The sequence below is a fragment of the Gallus gallus genome, chromosome 5 (assembly GCF_016699485.2).
Source record: "Gallus gallus isolate bGalGal1 chromosome 5, bGalGal1.mat.broiler.GRCg7b, whole genome shotgun sequence".
Classification (NCBI taxonomy): domain Eukaryota; kingdom Metazoa; phylum Chordata; class Aves; order Galliformes; family Phasianidae; genus Gallus; species Gallus gallus.
Genome location: NC_052536.1, coordinates 38,080,589 through 38,098,259, shown reverse-complemented (window position 1 = coordinate 38,098,259; position 17,671 = coordinate 38,080,589). Strand labels below are relative to the sequence as shown.

The window sequence follows — 17,671 nt, the reverse complement described above, 5'->3', positions numbered from 1 at the left end:
GAAGAAAACAGAGCTCACTGGTACTGACAATATCAGGAAACTCCGTATATATTCAATACGGTAAATCAGCCTATTAGAGCAAGAAGCTGCCTGCTATGCTAGGCTGGAATCCATTCTCATTTTCCCAACACGATCACTGGTTCAGAATGGAACAAGATATAATTAGCAGAAAAGATTTGCAGATCCACAGCTCAACTGAACAGTAACCCAAATTTCTAAAATGATTATAAGAAAGCTGGAGATATGACAGTTTACTCCATTCTCAGTAATCTGAATTGCAAGCAGAACAGAGGAAGATAAAAACAAGAAATTGTCAGAAGAGTCTTTTGGGCAACCACAGGTTTTTTTTGAACAAGTAACTGCTTCAGTACCCAACACATCACTTTTGCCTTGTATTCTCCCAACAGATAATAACTGTTTGTGTACTTTCATTACAAGTTGACTCTGCTGCTCTGTAGTGGATGAACGATAAAAAGGCCACAGCAAGACTCAGCTAGAAGACTGACTGCTCTGAAGTTTACATAAAAAGCTAGTATCAGTGGCTGAGATTAGCGGTTAATGCATTCAGTAGACCTGGAACCCAACAGTCTTGGTCATCTAAAACAGTGAATCATTCACATGCATCTACAACAACACAGCTGATAACACTACATGGCCTGTTTTACTTTGAGCCTACTGATCTTCACCTGGACCCCAGAGGAAATATGCAGATAAAAAAACAATAACAAAACAAGTAAAAAATCCTTAAATTATTAATTACCACCAACATTACACAAAGGACACTCACTAGCAGCCTCCCCACCTTTGGCTTCTCATTATGAGGTACCACACACTATGACAAAGAGTAAATGTATTAGCATTAGCAAGAAATTGAGAGGCAAGAATCACTAAACTGCCACTACTGAGACTGTTCTCTGATAAGCAGTTTCAGAAGCTGCTGACACCTTTTAAAAAATTTAAATTTATTCTACAAGTACGAATGCATACAAAGAGAAACAAGAGCTATTTATGAAGATTTTTCATCCAGACTCATCACTGTGGTACCTGAATTAAGTGTTGGTTACCATGTGCACTGCGACATATGTAGGTGCCTGAAACACATAACCACAAACACTGAACACATCAATACAGGGATGGACAGTTGTTCACCGTGTGTTTCATGACCATATACACTTGTGGTCTACTCTAACAAATGGAAGACAGACACAACAATCTTCTTGAGATTCCTTTCAAGCTTGAGAATAATTACAATGAGAATAAGGAAATACACACTATTTCTCAGACCGCTACGCCACTGAGGAAATCACACCAAAAATATAACACAACGGAGTCTAACAGAACACAAGGACACTATCAATGAATTCTGATGCCCCTAGTCTTAGATGGCTGAAAGTTTGAATGACCTTTATCACCACAGACTTTCCTTCTCTCTAGGCACTGGCTTTTGGTCCCTGAATTGGACAAACTTTTGATCTAATCTAGTACAGCCAATGTTTCTCCAGATTTCCTTATTCTCTGGCCAAATTACACCAGTTAAACCTTTGATCTTACCTTGTTAAAGCCCTATGCATTAGGAGTCACACACAGATGTATCATGTAGTGCAGAAAGCACTAACTTTCATTTCCAGTCTCTCTCAACACTCACGCAAGTGTATCAACTCATTTTTGATAATAATTGTCATTTCCTGAAAAGCAAATGAATTTTCTGCCCGTTCTTTCCTTTGTCTCAACATGCAGGTCTTTTCCTAAAACGCTACTTTTCAACAACTCAGTTGTGATATTCAGGCTAGTTAGCCTCAAACTGCGGCAAATGACGGAAGTTTAATGCTAAAGATGATAAAGATAAAAAATGATAAAGATTGTGGCATTTCTCCTACAGTAGTTTATGTTCTTTGACATTCATACAGAGGTCTCTAACAAAACATAACTACAAACCCTTAAGTAGTGTCAGAAAAACACGTGAGAAGGCAACAGAATAAACTTAGTTTGCTTGGGTCTCAAACATATCTCCAGCTCCTTTCTCTCATTCCTGTAACTAGAAAGAAGCCAGCATCCACATCCCATATTCCTTTTATTAGCATCTTCTGATTTCAGCCAAATTCAACTCAAAACTTTCAGTGGATGATGGTAGCGGGGGAGGTGACAGGGGAAGATTTGTAGCTGCATGTTTAAGAAAGAAGCTAAATTCATCACAATGACAGGGGAGAGTGTTGGCAGAGATTTGAGCTATTTATTCTTTTAGGAAAATCCTATAAAGAATGACACGAGGAAGCCTCTATCTGCAGTCTTGTTCATCACACTGGTGAGGAGTCCGATAACAGATGTATGCAGTAGCGTGATTTAGTGCCGGGAGCTGGCCCCTGATGTGTATTAATACAGCGGCAAAGCGGAACGAGCCCCTCTTCATCACTCATCTCTATAAAAGAGGTGGAATCTGAGATGGCCCGATGTTCGGCAGAGCAAGCCCATTTGTTCTGCTGACTGATGGAGCCAGCTCAGGCTGTGTCCTTCACCTCCATGGGGCACTCAGGTTGCAAAAAAGGAGATCACTGAAGCAGGACCTGGTCAACAAGTGAGACGAGAGCAGTTGGACTCTGCTAAGAAGCTATTTAAAAGTGAAGAAATCCAGCAGTGTGTATTTCTGCAGTGACAGGCACGGGCCTGCATTTTGATTCACCCGTGTTCCATCTTTTGCAAAAGGAATAAGACACCACAAACAGAAAGAGCCTCTGCAGTGAGAAAATGAGGCTGCCATGATTCCTCAGGGACAGGGAAATTCAGCATATGACATCTATGCAGTGATGCGTAGGCGTACGCAAGGCAGAAAAATCTGCATCTGTCCCACCACCATCCAGCAAGCATAAGATGCTTCAGTTGATTCTGCATTACTGCCAAGTAATTCTGTGTTATTTCTTTGGGCATTAACAATTCTGCAGTCAGAGCACCTTTAATGGAAATAATATCAAGCTCCAGAAATTTCCAAGTTATGTGCCCACGTTGTGCTCCGGCTGCAACTGAGAGACTGCAGTAGAAAGTCAGCAAGGACGCGGCTTCAGTTACCCAATCACAGGAGCTTCTTTCTGCAAGTACTGTAGAAAATCCTGTCCAGCTGTTAACGTTGCCAGAGATGTTTCTAAACAGGTTTGAAGTCAGAGATCTTTGCCATTTCTGACCACAAAAGATCTTGCAGCAGTTTTCTCTCCATGATCAACACAAGCATCTTGTCCACACTCCAGAGCTACACTCTCCTTCCTTAATTTGTAACGCTTTATTTTTTCCCCACTCCTCCCCCGAAAGACTATCAGACCACTGTGCTATTTTCCACTGCTGAGTTCCAGTCCAGATGTAGATTCAGTTCTGTGACAAATGTTCATTATGCACTTCATCTAATCAAATACAATTTACATAATATTTTGAAAGATATAGGCATAGAAATAGAAGCTCTCCTATAGAATGTAAGCAGCAATGCAGCACAGAAATTACACTCTGAACTAAAAAATAGACAGACAGGTGACAGCATCTCATAATAATGAGACATAAGCATTCATAGCGAGAAAGCCTAGTATACAAGAACTAAAATTCTGTGTCTACAGATACAATACGAATAGTACGGATACACAACTTCACAAATCCTTTCACTATAGAAGTCCGAATACCCTAGCACAGGATACTCAAAAGCTAGAAAAGGACATCCTAAATAAACAGTCGGTAAGAAGTAACACTTTCATTGAGCAACAGATTATTAATTTTCATGTTCTCTTCTCTTTTAACACAGAACCTTTTGGACGCTTTCCAATCCATATATCTGGCCTGGAAAGATGGCACAACTTTCTTCCCTATTCCATTATTCTATTGCCTATCCACCTGCCCTACAAAGAAACCCAGCAAACCTCATTCCTCCTATTAATCACTATTCCTTTGGCCTTTATGGGTTTCACATCACCATTTTTCCCATCAGCTCAACCAACTCTTTGTTACTGGATTGTACAGTGTCTTAATGAGCTAGCTGGGAGGACACTGATCATTTAGTATCAGGAAAAATGTTACAAGCAATGAGAGGGCACAAAGAAGTCTCCTAAAACCCTCTGTGTTCTGCAGATACTGAAAAGATGAATAAACCATTTTTAATCACTACAACCTCAGACTAAGAAAAAAAGTGACTGTTTTAAGCTACAACAGTAAGACAACTCCAAGAGAATACAGCTCTTCTCGCTGGGTGATCACGCAAAAATTGCCTGATTTCTCCTCCTGCAAAGTGCCTTGAGGCACCCTGAAAAAGGGCACCGAAGCGACCAGCTGATGTCAACCCAAAACTGGAGAAGCACATTCCTGCATGCTGATCATCACGTGCTGCACAATTTAGGAACCGTGCAAAGAACACCTTTTGGCAGAACAGGTTATTGGCCACTACACAGTGAAGCTCTAAGTTCTGCTAGCTTAACATAACCGTGTTATCAGATCTGTTTATTAGGCAGCTTTCCATGCTACGCAAAAAAACCACACATTTTCTCACAAGCTGCCTTTCCCTCACATTTTTTTTAGTTTCAAATTGAGGTAATGCTATTTTTCACTACTCTGACTCTGGCACTCTGCCCAAGAGGGACACGACTTTAGAAATGCTGACACACACATAAATCCAGGCTACCTGACGTTGGGCTGGACATGGAGGCTGCAGCTGGCTTTCGTTTTCTCTTGATGTCCCTTGAGCACGGTGGTCCCAGGTGTACATTTGCTTGCCTACGGAGAAATTAAAACAGCAAATTAAACTCTGTTCCAGTGTCACCTTCCCACAAGATTCTGGCCGATCATCTCCAGCCCTCCTCTGCATCAGTCTCTTAACCAGTAACCAAAGTGAATCGAAAGGTTCTCAGGGAAGTTTCCCTCACACTTCTTGTTATTGTACCACTATGCTTCCATTTATTTAGGAGCGCACACCCATAACTGAACACAATAATTATTATTTCCTAGCATTTAAAGGATATGCTATTGTAATCACTTTTAAATAACTCTTTTGCATAAGTAAAGACCTGATCAAGCAGTGATAGGATACATCCTATCATTATTTCTGCACAAGTTTAAAAAAACGTCTGCAAAATTGCCTGTAAGAAATGATATTTGCTCACTTAATCAGAAATCATTTTACTACATACACATATTTAGAGCCGTAGTGTACATCTTGGGATGTGCCTATAGTCCAAATGACTACAAAAGTAAGTCCATAAATTTAGTCAGAAACTCAAAACTGTTCTATGCATTTTCAAAATTAACATTTCCTTATAGATAATACAGTGGAAACAGCAGAATCTGGCTTGCAATATTATAGACTTTCTACACCTGAAAGAGAGTGGAAAGGCAGAAACTGTCCCAGCCACGCCAGCTATTAAGTCTGAAGCCTACTGATGACCATTCCAGTTAAACTCTTTGTCAGTTAAGAAGAAACGTGCCTTATTAGGAGCATCTTGGACAGAGCACTCCTCCAAGTTCTACACATAGGAAGAAATTGAGATTCATTCAGAAAAGACAGTCTGGAGCAGAAAAAAAATCAGTCCAGAGCACCTTCTCAACTACAATCCATAATGAATACAAATGCTTAATTCAGCAGTGATGTTGGGTTCGAATCCCTTCTTTGTCTGCGATAACAATTTTTTTTGGCAAGTCGTTTGGTTTCTCTCTGCATTGGAAAAATGCACGCACCAACATGAGCTGCTTACACTGCGTAAAGATTGAAACCATGTATATTTGGACAAATTATTGATGATATCCTTCTGTATCTCCAAAACGTGCTATTTTTATTTCTTTTTTCCAGCATGTTCATCCAAGTGCTGAAAAATTTCACAAGTTTTTTTTTTTTTTTTTTTACAAAATAACAAGAGGAAAAGATCATAGCTTCATATTTCCATGCCAAATTCTATTAAAAAAAAATGTATATTCGTAATATATACAATTTAGGAAGCTGAATTTATGCAAGTATGAAGTTTGCTGCTGTAGTTACACAGAACAGTGCAGGGAGCACACAAAAAATCCACATACAAGTCAAAACTAGAAATCGTTTGAATGCTGCTGGGTCTACCTACTTACCTGTAACAAGTATGCAGTCACAAAATGAGAAAGAAAACAAAATAGCAACCATTTCGTATTCTCAACTAAAATTCCCAAGTTCTACATGATTTCTCATCTTAGTTTGACATTAAGGCCCAGCTTAAAATTTTGCTTTTGCTTGTGTTAAGTTTCACTGAGGGCCAATTTTTCAAATCCATAATTTCTGGGAGCTCTGATCAATATAACGAGACAGAAGCCTCCTTGCAACATGAACTAAAGGCTTTCAAAAATACCAGCACACCTGGAGACCGCACATGCAAATCCCACGCTTCTACACACAGATGACTAACTTGTAAGTTACCCCATGTAAGCTAAAAAGTGCTTTTGTATATAACTGTAATGGTGGCCATGCAGTATTTTAGCACACTCTTACAATGTGTTCTCAGCCATTTAAGCGCACATAAATAAGGAAAGATAGACTAATTCAAGTGGAACTTCAGGTTTTTCGTTCAGCATCAATATTACAAAATACTACTACTGACTAGATGACTATGTAGTTATATACAATAATCCAAATCATTATTACACAATAATAAAAAGGTTAACTTTTAATTTTATGAGCTTACCCCAGTATTAGCCAGCTGAACCTTTTTGAAGAACCAGTACATGCTACAAAGGAAGTATGCACCATCGATTCCAGGGGACTTTATGCAATTTTTCCCACTTCACAAATGTTACAGCTAGACTTAGGATCAGGTCCATGCTCAAACCACATCTACCCTTACCTCACAATTACAAAAAAGAATAAGAACAAGGGAGAGAATCTCATAATTCCTTCTTGTACTGAAAATAAAGGTACATTGTACTCCAGCTGGAGACGCAAGGTCACCGAATCTAGCAGCCCTGCCTCTAACATACAAAGGCTCGGAGGTTATAAATAGTCTCCATCAAACATATTTCATTCAGGTTTATCCCTTATTGATCAGCCATGCTCTAGTTAGTAAATCAGGAACCTATTGATTACTCACTGGCTCTGACTGCCCTGGTGGTAAAAGTGTCAGTTTCAAGCAGTCAGTGCACTTTAGAGGCACCGTAAATCTGCATACAGGGAATCTCCAGGTAGTGGGGACTTTGGGAGCACAATGCACACAGGAATGATATACCCCATTAGAACACGGGCAGGAAGGGTATCCATGTTACAATTCATGAAATGAATATTTTCTGGTAGACACCAACTACTGGTGTTATATTGGTAAGAGAAGAAATTGGTGAATCCCAGTTGTCCTAGTTTCAGCTGGGATAGATATTATCTTCTTGCTAGTAGCTGGGATGGTTCTGTGTTCTGGATTTAGGATGAGAATGATGTTGATAACACACCAATGTTTTGGTTTAGTCCTTATTAAGTCAAGGAGTTTTCAGCTTCTCGCGTTGCCCTGACAGTGATGGGCTAGGGGTGCACAAGGAGCTGGGAGGGGGCACAGCCAGGACAGCTGACCCACATTGGCCAAAGGGATATGCCATACCACGTGGTGTCATGCTGAACAATAAAACTGGGGGATTTGGATGGGAGAATTGACTCTTCTTGGGCAATGACTGGGCACTGGTCAGCAAGTGGTGGGCAACTGCACTACGCATCACTCATTTGTGTATTCTTCTATCATCATCATTATTACTTTCCCTTCCTTTTCTGTCCTATTAAACTGTCTTTATCTCAACCCACAAGTTTCACCTTTTTTCCAATACTCTCCCCCATCTCACATGAGAATAGCTGTGTGGTGCTGAGCTGCCTGTCAGGTTAACCCACACCAGTTTAACAGCAAACTTATAGGAACACCGCTGCCAGCAAAGTAAGGTAATGGGTATGCACAGCACACCATGTCACAGCAGACAGATGTTAACTACAAATTGTGAAAAATCTGCGTCATGATGCAACCATGAATTAGTTTTTCTGCAAAATGTAGATTTTAACAACTCCTCTGAACAGGTTAAATATAACTCAGAGGTAGAACTGAACAGGGCCAAGAGGAAAGGATGACAGAAAGTGCACATTGTAGCATTCTGGATCGTCACAAGCCTCCTTGTAAAGAAGTCAGAGGTACCGAGTGTTGTGGAATGACAGATTTGAGTAAACTGGGTAAACACAGTGGTACTTAATCTGGTCTTACTGGCTTTCTTCTGCTATTTCTTTCCATTCTGCTATTTCTTCTGTTAGGCTTCTATATTTTGTTGAACGTTGCACGAACAGTAACAAGAAAACAACTGTCCAATTGGACAATGGCTGGTGGATCGTAAGAAAAAAAAACTGCAGTGCTAAATCACCATTAAATCTGCTAGTCAACCAGGCACTAACATGGAAATCAACCTCAGTCTAGAGAGGAACGAAATTCTTCAATCATCTGAATGTAATAGGCCTTCATGCAGCAATGCTCAGTTCTGCAAGTATGCATTTTAATCATGCAGCAGTTCCATTCCCAAAGTTTGCATATGGTGAACAGAAAGGAACACATTTTTTTAATCATTACTCAAGTAAGCATTCTAAGTAGAGATTATGTGATCCCATGTATTGTATTCTCTTTTTTCATACAGACCTATACAATATGTGTGTGCCAGTAACAGCTACCTAATATTTGCCTGACCTGAGTACACAGATCTGGTAAAAGCAACATACTTCATAGCAGAAGAAAGCAGTAATAAGTAGACAAGATTCTGAAGCCAAGGGGAATTTATTTTTCACTCTGGAGAATTAGGATTCACCAAAATGGAAGCATTAGGCCTTAGACAACTGCATTTGATGCTAGATTAATAGCTTCTGTTTGTTGCATGCCTGTCAGAAGAATTCACTTATATCCCCAACTGGAACATTAGCTAGGCTTTAGTAGCACATGAAGACATGAAAGTGTTCTGGCTAAATGAAGAAAAAAAAAAAGAAAAAAAATGGGAAGAATGATACCTAAAGCAGCTGATGCAAAAACATACATATAGACATCTCAGGAAGATGAAGATGTGTGGACAGATTGCATGGAATAAACTGGATACTGTCCTGGTGAAGTGGGACAGCATGAAATTGTGAAAATTCATTTAATCCTTCAGCTGCCTCAGAAAAGGCTTGACATCGCAGGCAATCTCTATGCTTCCACATGCTTGGATAAGAGGCAGAAATGCCAGGATCTCTGTACAGGTACAAAAGATTGAGATTTACACAGACACACATATTTCTAGAGCTGGAACTGCAGAAGTTCTTCAGATCTCCATCTGATCATCTACTTTGCCATCTCACTGGGCACTGATGTTCACTTTTCTTAAGACATCTGGTCAGAACATTAAATTAAATTTTCACCCATAACCCTATTTTCAAGACTAAGCAAACAATAAATGATATTGGGGACAATTTATCACCTACCTTCCCTTCTTATTCTACCTGTTTTACAACTCAAATTGAAGGGAACATTGGTTCTAGACTCTTCTGAATCTCACTCTGCCTTAACAGAATAATATCCCACAGAACAATAACCTACCACATTTTTCTATTGATAGAGCCATTGAATAGCCGAAGTCCAACATAATATTCTGCTTAAGCCTGTACAAAATTGTATCAGAAACAGTGTTGCCAGCAGGAGCAGAGAAGTGATCATCCCTCTGTACTCAGCCCTGGTGAGGCCGCACTTTGTGTACTGTGTTCAGTTTTGGGCCCCTCACTACAAGAATGACATTGAGGCACTGGAGATGTCCAGAGAAGGGCAATGAAGCTGGTGAGGGGTCTGGTGCACAGGCCCTATGAGGAGCTGGGATTGTTTAGTCTGGAGAAGGGGAGACTCAGAGGTGACTCGCTCTCTACAGCTACCTGAACAGAGGTTGTGGTGAGGTGGCAGTCAGCCTCTTCTCCCACATAACTAGTGATAAGACTAGAGGGAATGGCCTCAAGTTGTGACAGGGGAGATCTGGGTTTGACTTTAGGAAATACTACTTCTTTGAGAGAGTGGTCAGGTGCTAGACTGGGCTGCCCAGGAATGTGGTGCAGTCACCAAGCTTGGAGGGGTTCAAGAAATGTTTAGATGCACTGAGGGACATAGTTTAGTGGGAAATATTGGTGATTGGCGGACAATTGGACTGGATAATTTTAGAGGTCTGTTCCAACCTTGATGATTCTATGATTCTATGAAAATCCTCTTCAAGTGGAGCTCAAGATAACAATTCTTTTCAGATCACTTTCTCCCAGAGAGGTAAATGGGTAGAAAGGAACGAAGAGAAGGATCACTTGAGCTGTCCATGCAAGTCTCGTCTTGCTTGCTTTTAACAGCCAGCATCGTCAAGCAGAAACCTTAACAGACAAGACATGATTAGCAAACGCTTTGTGCTCTTAAAGGAGAGTAATTATAGGCATGTGAAAAAAGGAAGAGATCCCTGAGGTACTCTTACTTGCATGCCTCCCGAGAGGCAGCAGGGCCATTAAAAATTCCATGATGAAGAGGAAAAACAGCCTGGGAACAGCCAGGAGGCAATACAGCAAATTAATACACCAGTTGTCCCTTGGGAGGACTGCAAGAAAGCAGGAAACTCTCCTCGCTTCACAAAATAAAATTATACCACTAATGATAACAGTCACCACACACACAAAACTGCTTCTAATGACGGGTGTGAAATTCCCAGTGCTATGCACACACTTTGAATGAATCTTTTCTCATCACAGATAGAAAGCAAGAAAGATAATCTTGGTAGTGTACAATTCACATAGCCGTTCAAATAAGACTTCCCAAGGAACCTTCCACATAGAACCTCTTTGACAATCAAAAGTCTTTCTTGAACATCCCTATCTGTGCTCAGGACTTTGGCTAACAGCTCTGCCTAAATAAGCGCTGCGTGACTAATCACGTGCTGCACTTCCAGATGAAGTGCACCAAAATCAACCACAGAGGCAAAGAAAACACTTCCATGGTGTAGAACAGACTCCAGCTGGACACTTCCAGCGGACACATTTGGTTAGTGGGCACGGTGGGGAGGGGCTGGCAGCTGGACCAGGTGATCTTCAAGGTCTTTTCCAACCAAAATGATTCTGTGATTTGTGCTAGAAGGAACTCAACAGCAAGGTAATTTTCCATTGCGCAGAGGGCATGAGATTAAACAAACTGGATATCCATAACATCAAAACAGGTTCTTCTAACACATTTCACATCGCTCTCAGGGCATTAGCCTTCCCCCCCGTTCTGACACATTTCTGAGTAGAGTTTCTCCAGGACTAGATGCAAGCTGATAGAACTTGCTAAAGAACAAGCTATGGGCACTGACGCCATCCATGAGAAGTGAGGAAAAGGTTAACTGGGAAATATCCGAAGAACAGCTCCTGGTAAGAGAACGTTCCTGTGAAGGAATCAATTTTCCTCTGTGCCCCTGGCAGCATCTTTATGTAAAGTAAACATCTCGCACTAAAAATTTCACTCATACCTGAGACCACATTTTTTAATTTCTTACCATAGTTTTGCACTCCCTCCTCCCCAGATTCTTTCACACATTAATAATATTTCACACTATAATAAGAAGCTACTTTTTCAAACAACAGACACTTAAAAATACACTCACTGCTGGAATGGGACAAACTACTACCCTATCGACATTCAGTAACAAATCATTAGGACCATGTGTGTCAGGACACCAGCCACTTATTCTTTATAGGAAGGAGCCAAGCTTATACCCATAGGATAACTAGACTATACACACAGTAAATATAAGCAGATGTGATCACTCCAGCTTCAGAAACGTCTTGTCATAATCAATAGCTTTGGAATAGGCCTTCACTGATCATTATAAAGGTAGACACTTAACCCTGTTCAAATTTGAGTGGGAGCTGTTGAGATCCCCTTTCTGGAAGACAAACAGGAAACAGTTGGTCTCACCTGTAACTTCTGTATAGCACAAAGTGAAACACCCGAGGCACAAGAAAGGTTATCTTCACTGCAAACGAAGAGACCGACCAATCTTGCTTCACAGGCACAAAACATCCCCAGACTGGTGCAATAGCACCAATTTGCTTATGCACAATCTTCCGAATTACTTTTGTTCTCATCCAGATGAATGTTTAAGAGCTGATTTCTCTTTCCCCCCCAAGACCTTTTCAGCTTTAGCATGCTGCCTACAGCAGCATGAGGTCATGGTGCGGTATCACAAAATTCCCTGCAGAAGCCAGTGGGAGGAGAGGCTTTGCTGGGTAGGTGCCAAGCTTTCGCTCAGACACACAAAACCTCAGTACATTTTTCATGCTCTATTTGTTAATTAACAAGGGGAAAAAAAAGCCATGATGCTGAAAGTCCAGACGGTTCTTGCAGATTTGGTCCTTCGTACAAGCACATAAGCAGAACTGTGTCCCAAGCAGGACGTTGCTTCCTCGTACAGTGAAAGAGCTCAAGGGCACCTTACCTTTAGATAGTCACCTGCAGCACAAGAACAGAAGTCACCGCCAAGGACAACTCTTGGATTTAATTTAGGATTATTCAGCAGAAGGTGCCTGAACAGCAAGTTAACCCCAGCAACGCAAACTCAAATATACCTCAACGTTTGGGCAAACCAGCTACAGGAACACAGAAGGATACCAAGCCATTAGGGGTCACCTAATCTGAGTTAGGTGACTAGTTCTGAATCTGGTCAGAAGCTCTATTTTAGGCACCCAAGATACCAAAATGCCTTAGCACATCACTCACACTAATCTATCAGTAATTTCCTTCTCATCTTGTTCTGATTTTAATACTGGGCAACAATACTATACCCATTCATACCTAAGCAAAAGAGTTGCAACAACTGAATGCACAAGGAAGAACAGATCACATCTGTTTCTAAAAACACAGTATGTTCTGCCTATCTGCCACAGACATTTTCAATACACTCTAAGTGCTTACAGTACTGAGTCGGCCAGATAATCTACATCGGTGTGTTCTATGCTAAGTTTGAACACAGGTCCTCTTAGGGAAAAGTGCATTAACTTCCATGCCTGTGAGAACTGTTCAGAATGCATAGTACTGCTGAAGATACACATGGAAGGGAACCAAGACAACCCAACAGAGCAGAGAAAGAGAGTTACCTGGCAGTGCAGTGTGCTGGTGAGCATCTTCGGTGGGAAGCATCAGCAAGCACATCCAGAGAGTACAGAGGAGATAACGGATTGAACTGGAAAGTCAAGAGATTTTATGTAAGCAAAGCATTAAAATAAACAGTCTCCAGATACAGCTGCTCAGATCTATTCCCTGCAGTTGTTCATGCAGTATAAGAACACCTTTCTGAAACACCAAGGGATGAGGTTAGATGACAAGTGACTCTCAGTTCAGACAACAGGCCTTGCTCAGGGTGCAACAGTAAATCTCACAACCATCTTCTCCCAGTCAGCCCTACAAGCATGCTTTTTTCAACTCGCGTTATTAGAAACGCTGGCTGACTGAGAGCATACTCGAAGAGCTCTACTGCTGCACATAGCAGAAAAATCTACCTCCCTCAAGTGAAGCCCCTTATCCACACTCATACTGTAGAATGAAAACTTAGTGCTATGAATAGGGAAAGCACAGAACTTCCCAACAGTCTCAATATTCCCCCATATTCACACATATCACGGAAACAGATCTCTAAAAGGCTCAGGTCCACCAGGCTCAGTTCACAATGAGCTCAAAATTCATTCCACAGCAAGTGAGCTGCTCCTCTCAGTTACAAGCTTTACTTGAAAACCACTTAAAACAATTTTCTGAAATCTTGTGTGGTCAGGCTAATCTTACATCCTTTGTATAGCATACACTGACAAATCCTGAAGGCATCAAGCCTGTGAAAGACAGTTTATTGTAGAAGATGCAGCTCTACATTTTTTTTTAGGGGATGGGAAAGACATGGAACAATCTACTCAATCAATGCAGAGAGCAAACCTAGCTCAATATGCAAATAGATAGCTTAGGCTAGTAGTTGCCCTAGGGTGCCCACATTACACTTCCATTCAACAGCTCCTCTTTATTTATAATTCACACCACAAGCAGGAAATTCATTTCCATCCGTTTTGCAAAGTGCTTGGCCAATTTCCAGAATGCTTGTTCTTATATTACTAGGATTACTGATGCATTTTTAAATAGGGAAAATCCACAGCTGTAGCAACTCCTGTCATAAATGTTATATGGAAGCGTAGAATTCAGTATTAGGCCTTTGTCTTCAAACTTTCTGACCGAAAAGAGGCACTATACACTACAAAGCTTCTGTTTTCAGTGAGCTCCTCCTTAAATTGGGCTATTAGTTTACCATAAGTGAAATAATGCTGCAGCTGCACCATAGTGGAGTACCTCTGTAGCTGAAGCAAGTTCAGTTATGAAAAATAAAACTAATTCATATTGGTCATTTTTAAGCTTATTGAGTTATCTCTCTTATCTTTAACAATACAAAAGCGGTACGTGAAATGCTGTCATTAACAAGAAATGCACAGTTGCACAAAGGCTATAAAATTACCTCTTTGCATAAAGACTTGAAAATAGTTTCTTGCTATATATGTATCTGTAGTCACCTACAGTGTAAAACAGTGTTCAGTCCTTGTGTTCACTAATCAAAAGCCAACTAGCAATGGAACAGAAGAGCGTATGGATAGGAACACCACTACAGCACAACCCTGTAAGTGGAAGATCATTTTTGCTTGCCACTATCAGGAACGTGAGGCCTTACATCATGAATAAAATGGCCTTCTACCACTGAAGCTATATAAAACTTACAAAGAAAGAATACAAAACAGTAGAAGTGCTTACAACACAGATTCAGTCAATTAAAAGAGTGACTATTTCTCTTGTTATTCACTTCTTTCTATTTCCTGTTACATTTCCTATTTAATTACAGCCAGATAACAATTTGTGTTTTTAATTTTTTCCCCTTCTCTGTTGATGAGATTATCATGAAGAAGCCTGCGCCAAATAAGGCAAAACAAAGCATGTGAAAAGAGAAAAATGTTCTCATTATCATGGAATTCTGTGAGGCCAAAGTTTCTCCTGACAAGAGTCATTCTCCCTCCCACTAATTATTGGAGAGGAAGGCAAACACTAACCTGAAACATCAAGACAAACAAAAGGAGCTCCTGAGCTATTCAGATAACATAATGCCAGAGACATGGGTTGCACTCAAATCCAGAACACAACGGTTACCAAAAAGAGAAGGGACAGAGCTACTGGAACAGGTTGCCCAGAAATGTGGTTGATGCCCCATTCCTGGAGACTTTCAAGGCAAGGCTGGACCAGGCCCTGGGTAACCAAATCTAGTTGTGTACACCACTCTTCATTGCAGGGGAGTTGGACCAGATGACCTTTAAAGATCACTTCCAGCTCTAAAGATTCTATGATTCCACCTTACCTCATGTGCAAAGGCCACGGTGTGAGGGAAATCAGAAGCCAGCATTTTGTTCTTTCTAGAGAGAAGGAAACCAAGAAAATAAAAAAGGTAGAGCATAGACGACAGCTTACCTGGTTGCGATCTCTCTTCCCCATTGATGGTAACCAAAAACTGGAAGGAGGCAGAGTTGGAAGGGCAGGTGGGAGCCATGCCAAGGAAGGAATGAACATTGAGGGGTAAAAAGAGGGTTGAGGATGAGGAGAAAAGGACAAAGGAAGAACAAATATGGAGGGAAAAAGAGAGAGAGATTAAACATCACTAGGATTCATTAAAAACAACAAACTCCAAATCCAAGTAAGAAAACTGGGGACTGACAGCTGCTGAAGGTTGGACTTGCTGCATTACACATGGAGAGGAGCTACCTCTACCTAATAATATCCCAACAAGAACAGCATTAGAGGGATGCCAAGGGATAGGCACCATATCTATTTCTATTGCTGACTCTAATTTTAAAACACAGTTTGGGGAAGGAGACATAACACACCCAAGAGTTCACAGAAAGCAAGTTCACTACTGCCTTGTCAGCATCATTTCTGCAGTCAGAAAAAGCTGACTGCAACCAAAAGGGCATTTGAGCAGTGTCCACATGCTGGGGCAGCCTAGTAACAAAAGGAGAGTCAACGATTACAAAAAAGAAAATGGACAAACTGTCAGTAGAGGACTGTCTCCCACTCTGCAGGTGACCGCATTCCTAATTTACCACAAAGCTCTCCATTCCCTTCAGTCACAGAAGGGAACAGGATCCCAAAGTTCTTCCTCCCCTCCCCAAACCCTACACAACAGCTGTTAAGGGCCTTACTCTTTCTGGCGCGGGTCACTAACATGACCTAGCCTCTCGGTGCCCACAGTGCTGATGGAGGTCTCCTGAAACACAAAGACAGGTAAAAGGTTGCAGACTCATGCAGTGAGCAGTCATAGTTTACTGCTGCTAATAAAAACAAATATTGCCCTCCCAGCCCACTCTCAGCTAAAGATCCTCTCCTTTTAGAACCTCAACTGGAGGCAAAAGACCATTTGGTTTTTGGTTTTTTTTGTGTTGTTATTGTTGTTTTTCAGTTGTTTTGTTGACTACAATTGCTTGCACAGGGGTGCACCAAGGACTAGACCAGCACAAAGCACACAGCACAAGGACACGTTAAGAATGGGGGAAATTGAACCAGTTTACACTAGTGTCAGCTGGGCCACATGCAGGCTGAGAGACAGAATACTACAATAGTATTCTAAAATACTAAGAAGAATGTTCCTCACAAAACTGAATCCAGTCTCTCCAGCCAAAGGGGAAAGGGATTCATCAAGTACAGGTGAAAGAAACAAAGAGGAAACATGAAGTTCTCCCTCTTTGAAAACAGCAATTTAGCACGAGGACACCTAACAGCTAAAGGAAAGGTGTATCCCAGGAGAAAGGGCTTACTCTGCAAGCACATTATTTTTACTCTGAGAGACACTGCCCTGTGTTATATGCTTGACATCGGCATACACACACAGCCTGACACAGCAGCTGTTCACATCTGCATAGCAACTACCTCCAGAAAAGAAATGCGCTTTGCGGAATGTCTGAAAATGAGGGTAAAAGAACACACAGGTAAGATTCTTCACAGTTTCTGCCATGTTACGTAGGCAAAACACATTCAAAGTTTAGGGGGAGTAGTAACAGCAGGGGTGAAAGATGGGCTATTTGTTACAGCAGGAAAATTATTAACTTAAAGTGCCGTAATGTTTAAATTTACGGTTTATTACTGTGTAAATTACAAGCCGTACTTTTGGTAATTAGCAGCTCGCTGGCGGGGAGCTCTGAATGAAACTCATTATTTATGATTACAATTTAGAGAGAGATGGGGAAGGGGGAGCAGTGACCTCCGCTGCAAATGACAAAGATCCCTTTAAGGTGATGAAGATGAATTAAACAAGTAAATATTATCTTTCTCATTTGGATCATTAGAGGTGCTGCCAATAGACCCAGGCGGCCTGAGGAACCTACCTAAAGCCAGTCTCTTGCAAGCTGATGATTCATATTTTAAGCCCCTGTTATAACTAAGCAAGGTGAGTGGAAGGAAGAAGGGGCAAATAAGGATCTTTCAATTGTGACAACGGTTTCTGAGGAAGAAATCACACTCACCTAGCAAGCAGACCCATGTGACACTCCTTAGAGTTAACAAACTCTCTCAAGACAGCCAACTAAGAATATAAGCCAGTATATTCAAGAGCACATCTCAGTAGAACCTAACACACAACAACCTCCACCCTCATA

At 41.1% G+C, this 17,671-nt stretch overlaps 1 protein-coding gene across 13 annotated transcripts in view; it reads right to left on the bottom strand.

Moving 5' to 3' along the window:
- The window catches only part of GPATCH2L (G-patch domain containing 2 like), a 78,428-nt gene that overhangs the window by 47,977 nt on the left and 12,780 nt on the right, over positions 1-17,671 (bottom strand). For 7 of the 13 annotated variants that reach the window (XR_006939500.1, XM_046942551.1, XM_004941813.5 and 4 more), the window contains 4 exons: positions 16,223-16,287; positions 15,385-15,439; positions 13,106-13,191; positions 4,646-4,737 (listed from right to left, as the gene is read on the bottom strand). Coding sequence is in view for 11 of the 13 variants with exons in the window: in XM_046942551.1 (XP_046798507.1) it covers positions 4,646-4,737; positions 13,106-13,191; positions 15,385-15,439; positions 16,223-16,287 (298 nt within the window). In the remaining 2 variants the exon portion in view is untranslated. Of the gene's footprint in view, positions 1-4,645; positions 4,738-12,447; positions 12,462-13,105; positions 13,192-15,384; positions 15,440-15,494; positions 15,535-16,222; positions 16,288-17,671 lie in introns of those variants that run through there. The other 6 variants (XR_006939501.1, XM_421283.7, XM_025151105.3 and 3 more) reach the window with 3 other exon arrangements.